At 43.3% G+C, this 18187-nt stretch overlaps 1 protein-coding gene across 1 annotated transcript; it reads left to right on the top strand.

The window, feature by feature from the left end:
- The first annotated feature begins 3736 nt into the window (after positions 1 to 3736).
- Positions 3737 to 17808, top strand: LOC145404728 (uncharacterized). The gene is made up of 4 exons (XM_080276280.1): positions 3737 to 4235; positions 11676 to 11839; positions 12231 to 12326; positions 17395 to 17808. The coding sequence occupies exons 1-4, from the start codon at positions 3737 to 3739 to the stop codon at positions 17806 to 17808; spliced, it is 1173 nt and encodes a 390-aa protein (XP_080132406.1).
- The last annotated feature ends 379 nt before the right edge of the window (positions 17809 to 18187 follow it).

The following is an 18187-nucleotide window of genomic DNA, read 5'->3' as shown; positions in this document are numbered from 1 at the left end:
AAACAGCTTTTTGACCCAGACGTGAAGACTGTATTTTATTCTTAGTAACATCAGACGGTTTTGTTCGTCACGGCAACACCACTTTACGCGGGGGCCAGGAATTAAGAACTCTGTTTTTTTGCGACTAACGACGGATAAATTTATTCGGCTAAAGAAAACCTATAGCAGGGAAAGTGTTAAGGGGCACGCAATAAAAAAAACTTGTGACATTAGGGAATTCAAGAAGCCCACGATAATAAGACTGCATAAAATGATTTTAAAAAGACGATAAAGAAATTCTAAATGATCCCCTGAAAAAGAACGAGGCTTTATCTCCCTCCTTCCCTCCCTGGTCTGCATAATTCCTCTCCATCCTCCTTTCCTTCCTCTTCTACTTTCCTTTTTCCTTTCATCACCCCCCTTCCATTCTCTCCCCCTCCTTTATTTCATACTCCCATTCCCCCTTCCTCTTTCCCTACTCTATAGTCTCTTTTCCCTCCTATCCTGTTCCGATTCCTTCCTCCCCAGCCTCTCCCTTTCCTTTTCTAATCCTTGCTTTCCCCTACACTCCCTTTTTTCCTTTTTTCGCACTCTTCATTCCCCTTCTACTTCTCTTCCATCTTCTCCCCCTCTCCCTTTTTTCCCCTGTCTCTCTTACCTTCTTCCTCTCAGACTCAGCCATTTCCTTCCAAGCCCCTCTTCCTCTGCCCATCCTAAGCCCGTCTTCCCTTTTCAGACTCTGTTCTCTCCCCGCCTTTCTTCCTCTTTTCTTTCCCTCTCTCATCTCTCCGCTTTTCCCTCTCTTTCCCCTCCCCTTTTCCCCCACCGCGTTTCCCCAGACTCTGATAATGGCAACGATATTGATAACGGGAGGGGGCATAATGGCGCCTTGTCGTGTGCCATGGAACATTTTACTGCGTGTTTCGGAGAGAGAGAGAGAGAGAGAGAGAGAGAGAGAGAGAGAGAGAGAGAGAGAGAGAAGAAACCCCATCCCATTAATGCATCCGTTTTCAATACCGTAAATCTCGACGTCTCGTCCATTAATAAATTTCAGCCTGATTTGCCATGTATTGGTGACTAAGGTATTTCTTTAACTTCCTCTGTATAAGATTATCGCTCACCTTTAGCTTCAGTGCGAGACTTCTTTCCAGTGCCGAATAAGTCTTTCTAATAATAGCCTGAATAAATAATAAGTTAAAAGCCATCGTACTGAAATAGGCTATTGAATATTGTCAGTAATAATAACAGTATGAGATGTCATTTCAAAGCTGGCTAAATATGCCTGGGAGTAGTAAGGATTAAGTCTGTTCTGAAAGGGTTATGAAACTGTATGTTTGGGGGATGGCTTTGAGAAGAGATGGACCATTACACAAGATGGAAGAACAGATATGTGAGGGAGGACGGTGTATTGTGTTAGGATATTATTATTATTATTATTATTATTATTATCATTATTATTATTATTATTATTACCTGTATATTATTCCGTAGCAATTGTCTTTTCATGACAATAGCGATGTGAGAGAGTGTGGTGGTCGTAAAAAGGAGGCAGAAGAAGAACAAGTTTGAGGGAGGAAGATGCCGTATAAGATCTGGGTGCAGGCTGAAAAAAGAAGAGGTAGACCAGGAGGAATGCGAAAGGGAGGGGGGGAGATAATATGAAAAATTTGGGTGGCTGGGAGAAGGAGAGGGTGACCAAGAGAAAGGCTGGGGAGGAAGATAGTGTATGAGGGTAGGGTGGTTGGAGGAAGGAGAGGCAGACTAAGAAAAACGTGAATGGATGAAGACAAAATATGAAACTTATGTGGTACTGAGGAAGAGAGGTTGACCATGAGGAAAGATGATAGAGGAAGATAGCTAACTACGGTAGGGTGATTTAGTGGGAGAGGCAGACATAGAAGATAATGAAGCAAGGAAAATAACATGACATTTGGGTGGTTTAAAGGAGGAGAGGCAGACCATGAAGGAGGAAGGAGAAGGTGGGAGAAAGTACAAGGGGGAGATGATGTGTTTGGGGAGAGGGTCGTTGCTGCGTATGGAACTGAATTCATTTTGCTCTTGATCTTTAGGTCACCCCTCGCAGGATACGGCGTCATGAGAGAGAGAGAGAGAGAGAGAGAGAGAGAGAGAGAGAGAGAGACTAACACTGATATATATACTTCTTGGCAGACAGGTAAAGAGCTATATGTTTCTTGATAAACAGACATACCGACAGATGGATATATAAGGTATGCTGTCGATAGAAGAAAATTGGTCTTTAGAAGGGACATGTTTTGCAAGCCCACAGGCTTCGGTAGTGTGTTACATAATGTGATGGATAAATACTGTAACAGATAGATTGGTAGTAGAGTACAGATAGACAGATAGGTAAAAATGGATCGTAAAGTGGATGGCGGTAGGCAGACGGAAAATAATTATGGATTTTCTGCTTCTTTGATGTCATTATACTCCTCCTGGCATGGGGATAACTAGAATGAGAAGAAAACAGATAAAGATACAGTAGATTGACCAAGACAGGCCATGAAACAGAAGATGAGAGCGAAGTCACCCGCTGTTTCCCCAACAGACATTGCATTTAGCCTAAAGGGACGAATATGGAGGTAGATGAAGATAGATAGACAAAAATGGACAGACAGATAGTTAAAAGATAATAACGAAGATGGAGTCCCCCTGCTATTCCCCTGATGGGACTTACACTCTGCCCGGTCTCACCCAGTTCCTTAACAATGTACGGATCGATTCATTTGTCGCTTCCTCGCTAACAGATCGCGTAACAGAGAGTGGCGGCATTGCTACCACGCACAGTATTTTGTTTTTCTTCTTTTCTGGCTTAGATTTTGTCACTTCTAGGGGGCTGAGTGTGGCTAGAGGGACTTTTAGGAGGTTTTGGTGGTCGTGGAGTGGTTGAAAGAAATTTGTATTCAGGGATATTTACATAAAACACGGTTAGGGTTGAACTCTAACAGACGCCCCCGGCAACTCCCCTCAGCCAACTCCCTCTGGTTCCGCCCACCCTCTCCCCTCATATCAAGCCTTGCCCTCCCATTGGTCAGCCTTAAACACCGCCCCTTGTAGCGTATTCTACTTACCAGATACCACTTGATTATACCCCACCATTATATCCATCAAATACGTCGTTAATACGCCACAATTAACAGTGAATTTAAGGTATCTGGGTGTAATTAGTTGGGTTAATGGAAAAGTTGGTTCAAGTACATGTGACAGTGGGTAGATATGTAGCATTTTGATTCGCCCGGTAACCTTTGGCACTCAGGAAGCCCTGATGAGTTTTGAAGTTGGTCGCGTGGGACTAATGGAGCCGTGGCATCTGGGCGAGAGATAGAGGGAAGCAAGTGACAGAACCAATTAGAGTACAAATAGTCTCAACCGCAGCAGCACCACCACCACCACGGGCCGGCCTCTCTCTCCCCTCACTTACCCTCGCGACGCCATTCTCTCCCCACTCACTCTTTCCCTCTCTCCAGTCGATGCTTAGAGGGGAAGCGAGGTGAGGGGAAGCTTGAGAGGGGAAAGAGAGAGAGCTTAGTGGTGCACATGTGGAGTCTCTCAGAGTCGGTGGGAAGTGCGAAGTGAAAAGAGGACAGTGCCTGAGGCCTTGACAGTGTTAGTCGTATTGGCAAGATGATAGAACAGTAAAGCCTCAAAATCCCCTCCTGGTGGAATTTTGGACGATTTTCTGGGACGATTTTTGGGACGAGAAGGGAGGAGGAAGGCTCAAGTGAATGTCCCGTGTGTTATGGAGACGTTGATCAAGATGGAAAAACCTGGTTCCCCCGACAGCCAGACACAGACCGCAGCCTCCGTAACCCCGTTCTCCATCACCGACATCCTCACCCGCATGGAGAACCGATCCCCGAACGACCTGAGAACCACCACCGACCTGCACAGTCACCTAGCCGACCTGCGAAACTCCCCTAGCCTGGGATTTCGGCCTGTATCGGTCCTGAAATACAGCTCCCCGTCACCCATGGATCTCTCAAAGGATTCTGTTAACCAAGAAGTGAGTTCCTCGATTGAACCTTCACCTGGGAACCCCACCAGCGCTTCGACTCCTCGGGGCTCCGAAACCCGAGAGGCCACGGCTTCTCCCGACGGCTACGACCTGCTCACAACCCGAAGGAGCAGGTCCATCTCTCCCTGCTCCGAGATGAGTATGGAGGAGGCGGAGATGGAGGGCAGTGACAGGGAAGACAGTGGACAGACACCTGCACAGAGCTCCTCCGCTGACGGTAAAGGTGAGAATATTTGTGAGTCTCAGAGTTGTATGTTTAACCCTTTCAGTACGATGCTGTTATTTTCAGCTTCATACATGCCACCACCGAACGATTTTATTTAAGTTTAGGGAAATCTTTACCAATGAAGGAGTTAATGAAGGCTAGAAAAAAAAAAAAAAAAGCCTCCCTTGAGCCGATTAAAATCGTTTGGAAACAGCACAAATAGTATGAAAAATACAGCATCATAAAGATAGGGTTAAAGCTTAAATCGTGAGGAGGAAGGTAAATTCCTAACGTTTCATGATAATATGTGGAGCATATGACAGAGATAGAGAACATACCTGACCTTTCAGTATCGTTGCTGACTGCACTCTGTAATATAATGTAGGTAGCACATATCTAATAACTGTAGGCGCCCCATAAATATCCTTTAGAAACTGGGGTTTTGCCTTCCCATTTGCGATTATAGGCTTAAGCATACGACTATTGATTTCACATTGTTATTTGACCGTAAGAATCATGCCACATACTGAAAGATACACGATTTCTTTAGTCTATATGGGTATAATTCTCTCATAAGGTTTTTTGTGTTTATCTAGTACTCATAATGCAATAGATTCTATCATGCTTTTTGTTCTTGTTATATTGTTGAGAGAAATTGTAATGTCAAGGTAATTAGAATCTCTCAAATAAGCCTTTCACTGCCATGGACTTGGATATTATGTTCAGACTTACAACCAGTCGATTTTCATAGCATGAGAGAAATCCTAATAATGAAAACTTGAAAAAAAAAAAATTACGTACAGTATAAAAATACAAAGGGGTAATGCTATTCGGGAACCCGGGAAGGAATACACTGAAAGTCAACAGTTAAGGTGAATATATTAAAACCCTACAATTTTTTCGCCAATAAAAAGGGATTTAAAACAATGTACACGAACCTTACTTGTGCGATGTTCTGTTAAATAATTCTCGCTGCAGCCGAAGTATTTACCCTCATCACAGGCAGACGCTATTATTTTGACTATAGCCAGACTATTTTTAATCCTGCTACCGCTAACAGATTTTTTTTTTTTTTTTTTTTTGCTACCAGTAGACTACATTATTCTTACAAGCTCTGGGATGCAACTACCGCCAAACAACTTCATTCAGTTTGCAGACACCTCTGATAGTGGAGGCGTTAATCATACCTGGTTTACGTGTGGTGCACTGGAATGTCTGAGAATTAATCGCTAGAGTTGGTGGAAATAGTTGCCATACTTGATGGTCATAGATGGAAGTTCGGACAACTTCCGGCAGAAGGGGAGGGAAAGAGAGGCTGGCAACTCATCAAATATGCATTTTGCGGGTTAAGTGGAAGTTGCTTCTTTGCTCTGAGTTGTGGGTTTATGGAGGTGTCAGATACCGGGCTGATTTATTTTATGTTTTCTTTCTCCAGACGATTTCCCAGTGTAGGACGGGGTAACTCATCAAATGTGAACGTGTGGGTTAAGTGGAAGTCGCTTTATTGATCTGTTTTGTGGGCTATGAGGTGTCACTACCCACCTTTTATTTATATTCTTGCCACCACCAAACGATTTTATTGAGCATAGGAAGGGAGACTCACGAATTATGCATTTATGGATCGTGCCGATTTCTTTACTAATCTTTGTTGCGGGTTTTTCAAAGGTTTCACGCTCCCATCTTCGTTTCTTTTCATGCATCCGCCTGATTTTTTTTTTTTTTTTTTTTACCTCAGGATAGATTTAGTAGAAATTGGTTTTATTGATCTGAATTGGAGGATTATGTAGATGTCACACGCCCATCTTATTTGCCTGGTGCCTGCTAACGCCATTCAGACTTACGCTAAGCATACTACCTTTGTGCAAATATGTCTGACATAGGAGGGAAAGCTCATGAATTATACATCAATTAAGGAAGTGACTGTTGCCTTATCATCTTTATTTTGGAAGATTTTAAAGCAGGTAACCTGTTCACCACAAGTTTGCCTTTGCCTATATATTCTCATTACTGTCAGACGATTTTACTGAGCAGAAGGGGAGGCTTATGAACACTATATGTATACATATATATACCGGTATATATATCGAGTAACCACACTTTCGAAAATCACTTATAGAATCAGCAGCCGATAGAGAATTCAAGGTAAAAGCTCTTAAACTTGCAGCTCTTTCGATTCCTGAAGCAATAAATAAAACGAGAGCTATATCAGGAAATATGATTCCTGGAGACTTTTATTAGATTTCTTAAGAACAATAACACCGTCATCGAATATGTAGGCTGGAGAATTCATGACAGCGGCACGTTCAAATGACAGAACCAGTGAGAAAAACAGTAAAATAATGGAGAACTAGTGTGTAACAGATTTATCATAGAACTTTTAGACATGCGCTTGGTCACTGGCTAGTATTTCGTCCGCTCCATGTATCCTCTTCAGTACGCAAGATTCATCCTGATCTAAATAAAACTGTCTGGGGGCAGCAGGAATGAAATAGAAAAGTCATCGCTCACTTTATAGGTTAAATAATGCTCAAAAAGATGTCGCTATCTTCGGTGAGTAAATATCAACATGGTGGGCATTATTAACATACATCACCCAGACCGAAGATACGAATGAGGATAAGAGTAATGATGATGATAATGTTAGTGATGTGATGATGGTGATGATGATATACTGTACAATTAACAATTAACATGCCATAATTAGAAATTAATAAACTGGTCACAGATATCAACAGGGGGCCTCCACAGCCCACGAGAGGTTCCGACCATGCACGAAATCGAACCCGCAACAAGAGAAGTTCCCGGTATAGCAACTCCTGTGATAGAAAAAGTAGTGTTGGTGTGGGTATGAGCACGCAGACAGTCACGGGGTGGTGTTGGTCCCATCCGTCACACATCACGCCCAGCACCTCGACCCACAGCTTACGCCAAAAACAACATATCGGCCCACATGTCATGGCTGAAGTATTGCCACTGACGCAGGTAAAACTCTGAATTTATTGGCTAAAGTATGACGGTTGAAAAGTTACGCCCAACACAATGTTACGGCCGACATGTTGCGTCTGAAGTACTATAAATGCGGTTGACAAGTAAAGCCAAATGTACCATGACCGACAGGTTACGGTCAATGTATAACTGCCTGGGCATTATAACTTAAGTATCGCTGGCAATTTGTTCCTAAATACAAAAATATGTTATGGCCAAAGCATCACACCCGACTTCTGACGACCAGAACATCCCGACCGACTTGTTACACCGCAATATTACTCCCAATGTGCCCATTTCCATAATTTACTCTACTCTACTCATTTTATACTAATTTGTCCTAAAATAGATTACCACTATAATATGGTGCTATTCATGAAGAAGTGCCTCGGAGATGCTTAAGAGCCGTAGCATTGTCCTTTTCTGGCACTGCCCTACGTGAAATAAGCAACAAAAAGACGAAGATCTGGGTCAGGTTAGGATGAGAAGGGTATAACTGTTAACTGTTGCTACATGTTAACTACATTCTTGTTTTGTTTATGTCACCACCAGACAATTTCATTTAGTTAAGAAGGGGTTAATGAAGGCTCTCTCAAACTACACCTATTCACGGTTAGTTCTAAGCTAAATAAACTCACCTCTTACTTTAATAACATGAATGATATATAAATGACGTCCTTAGCATAAAGGGATTAATTATATTCTTAGTGTTAAACTAATGATGATTATGATGAATTCCTGTTATCATCAGACGATTTTACTCATCTCAGGGAAAGTCTCTTAAAGGTAAAAGATTAAACTCTTTCGTAAGGTGACTGCTGTTTCATCTGTTTTACTACCAGACAGTTATTGCCAGCTTAAAGTTAGGAAAGCGCCCTAGTAGTGAGAAGTTTCATGAAGGTTACTGTTAGCCCATCAGACTGGAAAGCCACTAAGATGGATAGTAAAACCATCTGGCAGTAGCAAGAATTTAGGCTAAAACTCAAAGCGGCATCGTAGTTAAAGGGTAGAATTTTATGACGGCATTTCGCTTTTTAGTCCATGTTTATGACAAACGACGTCGGTACACGTAATTATAAGTTTTCTTGCCAATAACAGACGATTTCCAGTAAGCCTTTACGTTAGGTTCTTGCTGACAGGCGATTCTGTCCCCGTTTAAATTTTTTCCACTCTAACAGACGATTTTGTGATGCCTTTTACACTTTATTTGTACAATATAATATGCACAGTATATTTCATTCTTGCCAACAACAGACAGTTTTGTTACACCTTTGTGTGATGTGCCTTTTAACAACAGATGATTTTATTACTTTTAGTCGTGTAGTATAGTGACTCCGCTGAAAATATTACATCTTATATTACGACCAAAATATCGCGATGGACTGTTCTGTTTCACTTCCATTTCACGTCCGATAGATCACCCGAGACCTCAAGCCCGATATGTTACGTCTGATTATCATGACCGAAAAGGTAAATTAGAGCAAAATACTGGACCCGATACGTTACATCCGATAGTTCACGAGACATCTTACGCCCGAAACATCACGTCCGGCTTGTAACGCCCAAAACCTCACGTCCGATTTGTTCTATCCGAAAGCATCACATCCACGTCTCACGGCCAAGGCATCGGACACATTGTTGCACCCGACACAACACGTCTTATATATACACCCCACGCCCGACGCATCACGCCAGACATAGCCACGTTCTGTAAATCATACCTAATTAGCTACGTCCGATGTGTAATACGTCCAAAGCATATATTCTAGCACAGCACGGCCAAAGTATTATAAAACGTACTTACACTCAGAGCATCACACGTAGCATATTACGTTTCAAATATTACAAGCAGAATAGTACACCCGATAGCCAACCACACCCGATACTCTAAGCCTGATATATATGCCCGAAGATCTCGTATGCTCGAAATAATTATCTTACTCATGACCCCCGAAAATCTACTTCCAGCATACTATAACGACCTAAAATTCACACCTACCTTATTACTACCGAAGCATTATACCTAACATTTTACGGCCGACACCTCACGTCCGACACACTCACGCCCAACACGTCAGGTTCTCATTGACCCTCGGGAAACCAAAATTATATCGGAATCTCTCTCTCTCTCTCTCTCTCTCTCTCTCTCTCTCTCTTATTTTCTGCAATTCTTCTCCTAACCTCTCTGCATTTTCCTTGTTTTCTAGCTCACTTTACCGTAGTGTCTCCTTCATCTTTATTTCTCCCTCTCCCTCTCCATATTGTCTAAAAAATCTGTAAAAAAGTACTTCCGGTTGCTCAGCTGGCCCGAATATTAACCTCTCTCTCTCTCTCTCTCTCTCTCTCTCTCTCTCTCTCTCTCTCTCTCTCTCTCTCTCTCTCTCAGTTCCGTATCGAAACAAAAATGAAATCTTTTACATTCTCAGCCTGCCCAAATCATTCCTTTGTGCTGATCATGCAGTGGTAACAGTTCTGTAATTAAACGGAAAGGAAAATATCGAATAGTAGGATGAAAAGTGTCTGTCTGTAGCAAAGGTAAATAAAGCAGACATCATTGCACTGACAGGAATTAACGCTGTCGTATCTCTGCCTTTCCTTTTGAGATGCTTTTTGAAACAGAATCGTATTAATGAAGAATAAAGAAGATTGCGCAGTACTGAGAACTTTTATGGAAATCACTTTAAATCCTTTCATTTATAACTTCTCTAACAAAAATAATAATCTGGAAATACTAACCCTGAATCTGAAATGCATAAGACGACCCGATGCTTAAAGGGTGAACGGCGACTGCATATAGTGACGTGTGTAAATGAGCTCGTTCTTTCAGTGCGATGGTTGAACGTGCTTATATAATTCTCGCTAACCCCAGACGATTTTACCAAGTCTAGAGAAATCCCATACAGTAAAAAGGTTAAGCCGTAAATCCGTATTGAGCTGACCGGAGTAATCTCACGCTTGCTCGGCCGAGATGATGATTGAATATTTAACAAAGGATTATTGGTGGGGGGACTGGGGTGAGAGAGAGAGGATTCGATTATTCTCTCTCTCTCTCTCTCTCTCTCTCTCTCTCTCTCTCTCTCTCTCTCTCTCTCTCTCCCTGAGGTCTTTGCAGAGCTTGATAAAATTGTTTGGTCGCAGCAAGAACAAGATGGAAAACAATCACCAGTTATTGAGTCGCTGACATTGTTACAATCACATTATTATTATTATTATTATTATTATTATTTTTATTATTGTTATTATTATTATTATTATTATTATTATTATTATTATTATTATTATTATTATTATTGCCGATGCTCTTACTGATGAGAGATTTTTAGCATTGTCTATTAAACCAGTCACTGAGCCTGGTCCTTGCTAAGTCGAATAAAATCGTCTGGTGGTAGCGAGCGAAGTATAGAAACACACCTCAAGAAGACGAAGTTAAGCTGAATTACATTGCCTGACACTAGCCATTATCAGATTAAAATTGCCGATATCGTACCCATAAGATTAAGGTTTCTCTTTCGTCAGCGAGTATCAGTGGTCATGCAGTCAACATTAATAACTAAGACTCGTGTGTTGATACTGACAGATGAGCCTTTTAGCACCTTTTTATACGGGTAATTATTAACTGACCAACGCTGGGGTCCGTAGGTCGGGGAGAGAGATAGGGGAAAGAGGGGTAGGAGTTAGAAGGGGAAGGTTAGGGGAGGATAGTAGAGGGGGAGAGAGGTAGTGGAGCGAATGATGACTTACGATGTTTTGACTTGACTGGCAGGGAGAGCATTTGGGTCCCTCAGTAATATCAAGTTGAGAAGTACACAAAAGACGGTGGCTTGGAGTGCCAAGAGGTAATGGCTATGAACGGGTCAGCGTCTTGGAGGTGTTTATTATTGGGACCATTGCTGATCAGTGAGGGATTAGCCAACAGTGCTGTGAGGAATATTGTGTTATAATTTGAAGGTATGTCAACATAAGAGATTTTCTAATTACACTGCCAGGGATAAAGGAGAATACTAAATATAGACAACATAAGATCCATCTAAATATATGATTTAGGTTTTTACAAAAATTAAGTAAGACGGTGGTGAAATTAGACATTTCGTCATGTATTTCGCAGCCGACTATTTTCTTCATAAAAATCCCTCTGCGGTATTTTTTTTTTTTTTTTTTTTTTTTTTTTTACGTACGAGAGCATTTTAAGTGTCATTTTAAAGTTAATTAATTTTGAGTGTTCATAATTTACCAGTCCAGCATTTATTGCACATATATATGGTCAGGTGTCTTATGGACCTTTATTTTCCGGTAATAAGTGCCTCATACTCAAGTTCAGCCATCGCAGTGAAAGGTTTATAATGCAGCTGTTTTGCATTGATGGCATTCATGTCGCTACTGTCTTGTAAAGTGAAATAATAAATCCCTAATAAACTTAAGTGGCATCTCAGTGAGCCCCATATGTGAAGGTGTGTGTGATGTATGTGTCTGCAGGTGAGGGGGTTGAGGGGGAGCGGGCCCCCCGTAAGAAGCGGTGTCGTGCCGCCTTCAGCCACGCCCAAGTGTTCGAGTTGGAGCGCCGCTTTGCCCATCAGCGCTACCTGTCCGGGCCAGAGCGGGCTGACCTCGCTCAAGCCCTCAAGCTAACTGAACAGCAGGTTAGTATGGACAGAATATTGTTTCCATTTTTCTTACACAAAATGAAAATCTGGTTCTACAAGCCTTTCTTATTGCGGCTTAGTATTATGGCCATCAAAAAGCAAACATATTTTCATAGAGATAGTGACATCTACAGGCAGGAGACGCCATTTCTGTTTTATCATTGTCTATTCCAGATTATCATCTAAGTTTAAGATAAATTTTCGAACTGAAGGTGTTAGATACAATCTCTACTCATCCCTTCAGGAACTGGGGATTCTTCTAAGATTTTAAAAGGCGTCTGAAATAGTAAAGTATTACTGTATATGCAAAAGGCGTCATTACTGTGAAGGGGTTAATACCACCCGCTCTTTTTCTAGCTACATATACTAACAATTTTTTCTCGACTAGGTGAAAATCTGGTTCCAAAATCGCCGGTACAAAACCAAGAGGAAACAATTGGTCGCCTGTGAGCCTCCCTCATCTGGGCGGAGGGTGGCGGTCAAGGTCAGTACTGGAATTCCGGGATTACTTATACTTGTCATACATTCATCATTATCATCGTCATTCATTAACATACCTTTTCATCCATCCGCTAGCACCAGTCTAGCAGGGCAGTACTCCCGAGGTGGATGGAAAGCTGATGACAGGGAGTGCTTGAGCTCCCGTTTCATCAGCCCTCAGGACTAGTTCCTGACCATCCCCCTTTGCTGAACTTTTTCAGTGTCTCAGTTACACAGAGAGTAGGCCAGCATGCTCTCCAGTACAAATTTCTCTAACTATCTACACCAAACTACATGCACAGTACACACTACACTTCCTATTCAAAATTCAACAAAAATGGCGTCTCTTCATCAAGCCTCGGAGTCCCCAGGGGGGGGACCATAAATGCCCCCACCATCCGCCCCTCTCCCGATGACGACTCGAGGTGCCTGGAACCACTGTCTGACTCTCTTCTTCTTCATTTCTGCAACATTCGCGGCCTTTCCTCTAACTTTCGCTCTGTTGAGCACCACCTCTTCTCCTCTAAACCTCACCTTCTTTTTCTGACGGAGACTCAGCTGTCTGAGGCAACTGACAGCAAACCCTTTTCTGTATCCTCCTACTTCCTCTATACTCATTTCAAAGCCAAAGGTGGCTGTTGTATATATATACGCAACGACTTATCTTGCTCTCGTGTTCCTGAACTCGATTCTTCTGAATTCTCTACACTCTGGCTTCGGCTTTCCAGTCATTCTCTGACTAAATATATCTGTGCTGTTTACTTATCCCCTAATTCTACTGACTATCAGAAATTCTTCGACTATCTTACTTCTACGATGGAACACATTCTATCCATTTCTCCTTTCTCTGAAATCTCCATTCTAGGAGATTTCAATGTTCACCACCACCTTTGGCTCTCCTCTCCTTTCACGGATCCACCTGGTGAACAAGCCTACATCTTTTCTATCCTTAATGACATAGAGCAGCTTGTACAGCACCCTACCCGTATCTCTGACCGCCTTGGAGAGAGCTCCAACATACTTCACCTCTTCCTCACAACTAATCCTGCTGCTTACTCTGTTAATCTTTCTCTCCGTTGGGCTCCTCCAATCACAACCTTATTACCTTAACCTGTCCTATCACTCCGGTACGGCCTGTGGACCCTCCAGGGAAACGTCGTCTGTGGCATTTTGGAGCCACGGACTGGGAGGCCCTCAGGCAGTACTTCTTTGATTTTCCCTGGAATGATTATTGCTTCCATGGACGGGAGCCATCTGAGTGTGCCTTGCGCATTACAGAGGTTATTCTCTCGGGCATGGAAGCATACATTCCTTTCTCATATCCTTTGACTAACGCAAGAAAGCCTTGGTTTAATCACGCTTGTTTCAATGCTGTCCGCAACGAGGAGAGGGCCTACAAAAGGTACCGGAGCCAACCCACCCCTGAATCACATCATCTTTACGTTTCTGCCCGGAATCGTGCTAAGTCTGTTCTTCGCTCTACTAAAAATAATTTCATCCATACTAAATGCTCTCAACTCTCCAACTCGAGTTCTTCCCGCTCCTTCTGGCACCTTGCCAAAAATCTTTCTAACAACTTTACCTCATCATCCTTCCCTCCTCTTTTCTACTCTGATGGTTCTGTAGCTATTTCTTCTAATGATAAAGCAGAACTCTTCGCACAGACTTTCTCCTCCAATTCCACCTTAGACGATTCCGGTGCTGTTCCTCCATCACTTCCCCCCTCTGACTTCCTCATGGCTGACATTAAAATTTCTTCAGTTGATGTATTTTCTGCCATCACTGGCCTCAGTACTAACAAGGCATATGGGCCTGATGGGGTCCCTCCTGTTGTTCTCAAGAACTGTGCTTCTGTGCTTACACCCTGCCTAGGCAAACTCTTTCGCCTTTGTCTGTCAACTTGTACCTTTCCTTCTTGCTGGAAGTTTGCTCTTATTCAGCCAGTTCCAAAGAAGGGTGACCACTCCCAACCCTCCAACTATCGTCCAATTGCTTTAACGTCCTGTATTTCAAAAGTTTTCGAGTCAATTCTCAATAGAAATATTTTAAGGCATCTTTCCTATCACAACCTTCTTTCCGATCGTCAGTATGGGTTCCATCAGGGACGCTCCACTGGCGATCTTCTCACCTACCTTTCAGACTCCTGGTCATCCTCCTTTCGGGACTTTGGCGAAAGCTTTGCCATTGCACTTGACATCTCAAAGGCTTTCGATCGAGTCTGGCATAAATCTTTAATTTCCAAACTGCCCTCCAACAGTTTCTATCCTTCTATCTGTGCCTTCATCGCTAGCTTCCTTTCTGGTCGTTCTATAGCCGCTGCTGTAGACGGCCATCGTTCATCTCCTAGATCTATCAACAGTGGTGTTCCTCAGGGCTCTGTCCTATCACCAACTCTCTTCCTTTTATTCATCAATGATCTTCTAAGCTGTACATCTAACCCTATCCACTCATACGCTGATGACTCCACCCTTCACCTTTCCATTCGGTTCCCGCAACGCCCAACTCAACAGTTACTTCAACAAACAAGGGATGAGGCTATGGCACACCTAATGTCTGACTTGGCTCGTATCTCTGACTGGGGTAAAAATAATCTGGTTGTTTTTAATGCATCTAAGACTCAGTTCTTACACCTATCAACCTGACAAAATCTTCCACAGGTATACCCACTAATGTTTAATAATATTCAGCTTAATCCTGCATCATCCTTGAACATGCTTGGGGTTTCATTTACTCGGGACTTATCTTGGAAAGATCATATTACATCTCTTGTAAAATCTGCTTCCAAGAGATTGGGTGTGCTAAGCCGACTCCGCTCTTTCTTTACCCCTGCACAATTGTTGACTCTATACAGGGGTTTTATCCGCCCCTGTGTGGAGTACAACTCTCACGTGTGGGGAGGCTCCCCACATACAGCTCTTCTCAATAGGGTGGAGTCAAAGGCTTTTCGTCTCATTAACTCTCCTCCTCTTACTGACTCCCTTCAACCTCTGTCTGTTCGCCGCACTGTTGCATCTTTATCTCTTTTCTATCGCTACTTTAATGGTCACTGCTCCTCTGAACTGTCTGCTTGCATTCCTCCACCTCTACGACGGGCGCGTAGCACCCGTCTGGCAGCAAACTCTCATCCCTTTTCTGTCCAACTCTCTAATGCAAGAGTTAACCGTTACTCCCAGTCTTTCATTTATGCAACAGGTCAGCTCTGGAACTGTCTCTCTCTGTCTGTATTTCCTGCTGCCTATGATCTCCAGTCTTTCAAACATAGTGTGTCCAGGCATCTCAAAATGATCGGATCTTGAATTTGGCTCTCTATTGCATTTTGTTTTTCTCTTGGAGGGAACTGTTACTGCGGGCTCATGGCCTTTGGTTCCTTCTTCCTCACATAAAAAAAAAAAGAAACTCGTATCTAGCCCTCATCTTCACCTCTACCCCCACACCTAACTCCTTCACGTCGCTCCAATTTCTCGCACACCTGTCTCCACACATTTCACTTCGTATTCACGCGCACTTGTCTTGCAACCATCCGCATCTGTTATTCAGCTACCTTTGCCTGTTATTCATACAACCGCACTCGTCAACTACCATTTAATTACCCACTTCAGTCATGTCATTTATTCATCCACACCGTCGTTTATCCAAGCCTATCATTTACCAGTTCCTGCCATATATCCACAGTTGTCATTTATCAACAACTGTCATGTCATGCCACACCTGCCATTTTGCACACCTGTCAACATTTACCCATACCTGCCTTGTCATTCATTTTCCCACACTTGTCATTTTTCATTGGTTTACTGACACCTGTCATCTGTCATTCATTCCCCCACACATGTTTTAGTCTGACACATATCACTCACTAACACCTTTCAGTTTTCACCTCTCGTTTCTCCACATCTGCCGTCCTCCATATTACGTCGCTTTTAGCTACGCATGTCCCATCTCTCATTCACTAACACCTTTCATTCACTTATACCTGTCATTTACCTGTATCTGTCTCCTCCACACCATTCACCCACCTATAGCTTTCATGATTATCAGGTTTGCTCTTTTATATAAATGTTTTTGTGCTCTCACGTGTCCATTACATATCTCACTCCTCTCCCCATGTCATTGCCACTCCAGGGCGTGCCTCACAGTTACCCTGCTGCCCTGCTGAGCTAAGGGCGTGACGGCAGGTGTGGGGTGGCGGGAGTGAGACAGGCGCAATTTACGAGCATTTTCACCTGGACAGAATGCAGGAATCAAAACTGCTCATTGATGTTACTTTCTCTTGCATTACTATTTATGCAGTATGTCCCTCCAAATAACTATACATCCACTACAAATAGCATCATGTGCCTTATCGCACCGAGAATTCTGAAACAGATCGGGCTGCCTTTCTGTACACACACACACACACACACACACACACACACACACACACACACACACACACACACACACACACACACACCTATCTATCTATCTATCTATCTATCTATCTATCTATATATATATTATATAATCATAAATACCCTGAATCTAGTCTGAATAGATAGGCATCATACATTGCGGCAAAAGTCTGTAATTAACGAAGCCTTTTATTGCACAAGCTGCATCACTGACTGGCCCACTGTTCACCGTGTGACCGACGCCCGCATTTAATTATTTTTTTCTTTATTTATGTATCCGACTCTGGGCATAGACAAGACAGTCTTGCTGCACACACCAGAAAGCGCCTTACACTCTCACATGTCATTACTTGGGCGCTAATTCACACCATCCCTACTAACTATATGCTACAGCTATCTCATTTAACTTCATACTTAAGCGACCCTATTCAAAAATGGCCCTCTCTTTAACCACCCTTTCTTCTCAACCATACTTCCTTATTAAAATCATGTTTGTCTTTTTTTCTTATCTTTCTTCGTTAGCCATACATTTCTCTCCAGCTGCCCGTCTTTATTTAGCCGTACATCATTAATCGGTACCTGTATCTTAAGTAGTCACCCCTCATCTCTCTCTCTCTCACCCCACCCAGCACTCTCTAACCTATATTTCTCTGTTACTCAACGACTTCTCTTTCTCCCCACCAGGTACTGATGAGAGACGACCAGCTCATCCACGGGCCAGACGAGGGCGGCCTACCCAGACCACCCTTGCTCCTCCCGTCCCTGGCCTCCCTCAGCACCCTCAGCTCCCTCGGTACTCTGGGCTCCTTGGCACTGCCCCCCTACTGCTACTACCCCTACCTGTGCCCTCCACCCCACGGAGCCTCTCCTGCCGCTGCTCTGTCCTCCCTGCCGCCCCTACCGCAGCTCTCGGCACTCTCCCCAGCTTCCTTGTCCTCCCTGTCATCGTCTCTCTCGTCACTTACCTCGTCACTTCTCCCGCCACACGCACACTCGGCTTCGTCCTCGTCCTCTTCGGCCGTCTCGAGCAGTGGAGGGGGAGGGTCGGGGGGCGTGGCAAGACCTACCCCGCAACCACCCTCACCTACTCGTCCTTGAGATGGGTCCCACTCTCTATTCACTGGTAACCTAATCTCTACCTTTTGGGCAATAGGTGGATCAGTTTGACTCAGGTAGACCTATATACTCAACAGCAATATAGATCTATTTGTCTCTAAACAGAATTCGCTCAAACTGGATCCACTTATCACAAAAGATGGACCTACTCAACTAAAAAGTCGACTTGTTCATCTAAAAACGGACCTCGCCTGAAAGACGGACCCATATTTCTCAAGAATGGACCCACTCGCCCATGAAGTAGATCTGTATACTCGCTCACTCGTCGCTAAAATGGACCCACTCCTCTCTGGCCCACTTCTTTCTCGCCCACTCTTTTTCCGGTAGCCTCGAATCAGGAAAACCCGACTGGGGCTCTTCC

The sequence above is a fragment of the Coenobita brevimanus genome, chromosome 64 (assembly GCF_032717465.1).
Source record: "Coenobita brevimanus isolate Jiangsu-jjx chromosome 64, ASM3271746v2, whole genome shotgun sequence".
NCBI classification, from domain to species: Eukaryota; Metazoa; Arthropoda; class Malacostraca; order Decapoda; family Coenobitidae; genus Coenobita; species Coenobita brevimanus.
This window is presented reverse-complemented; position numbering and strand designations above follow the sequence as displayed.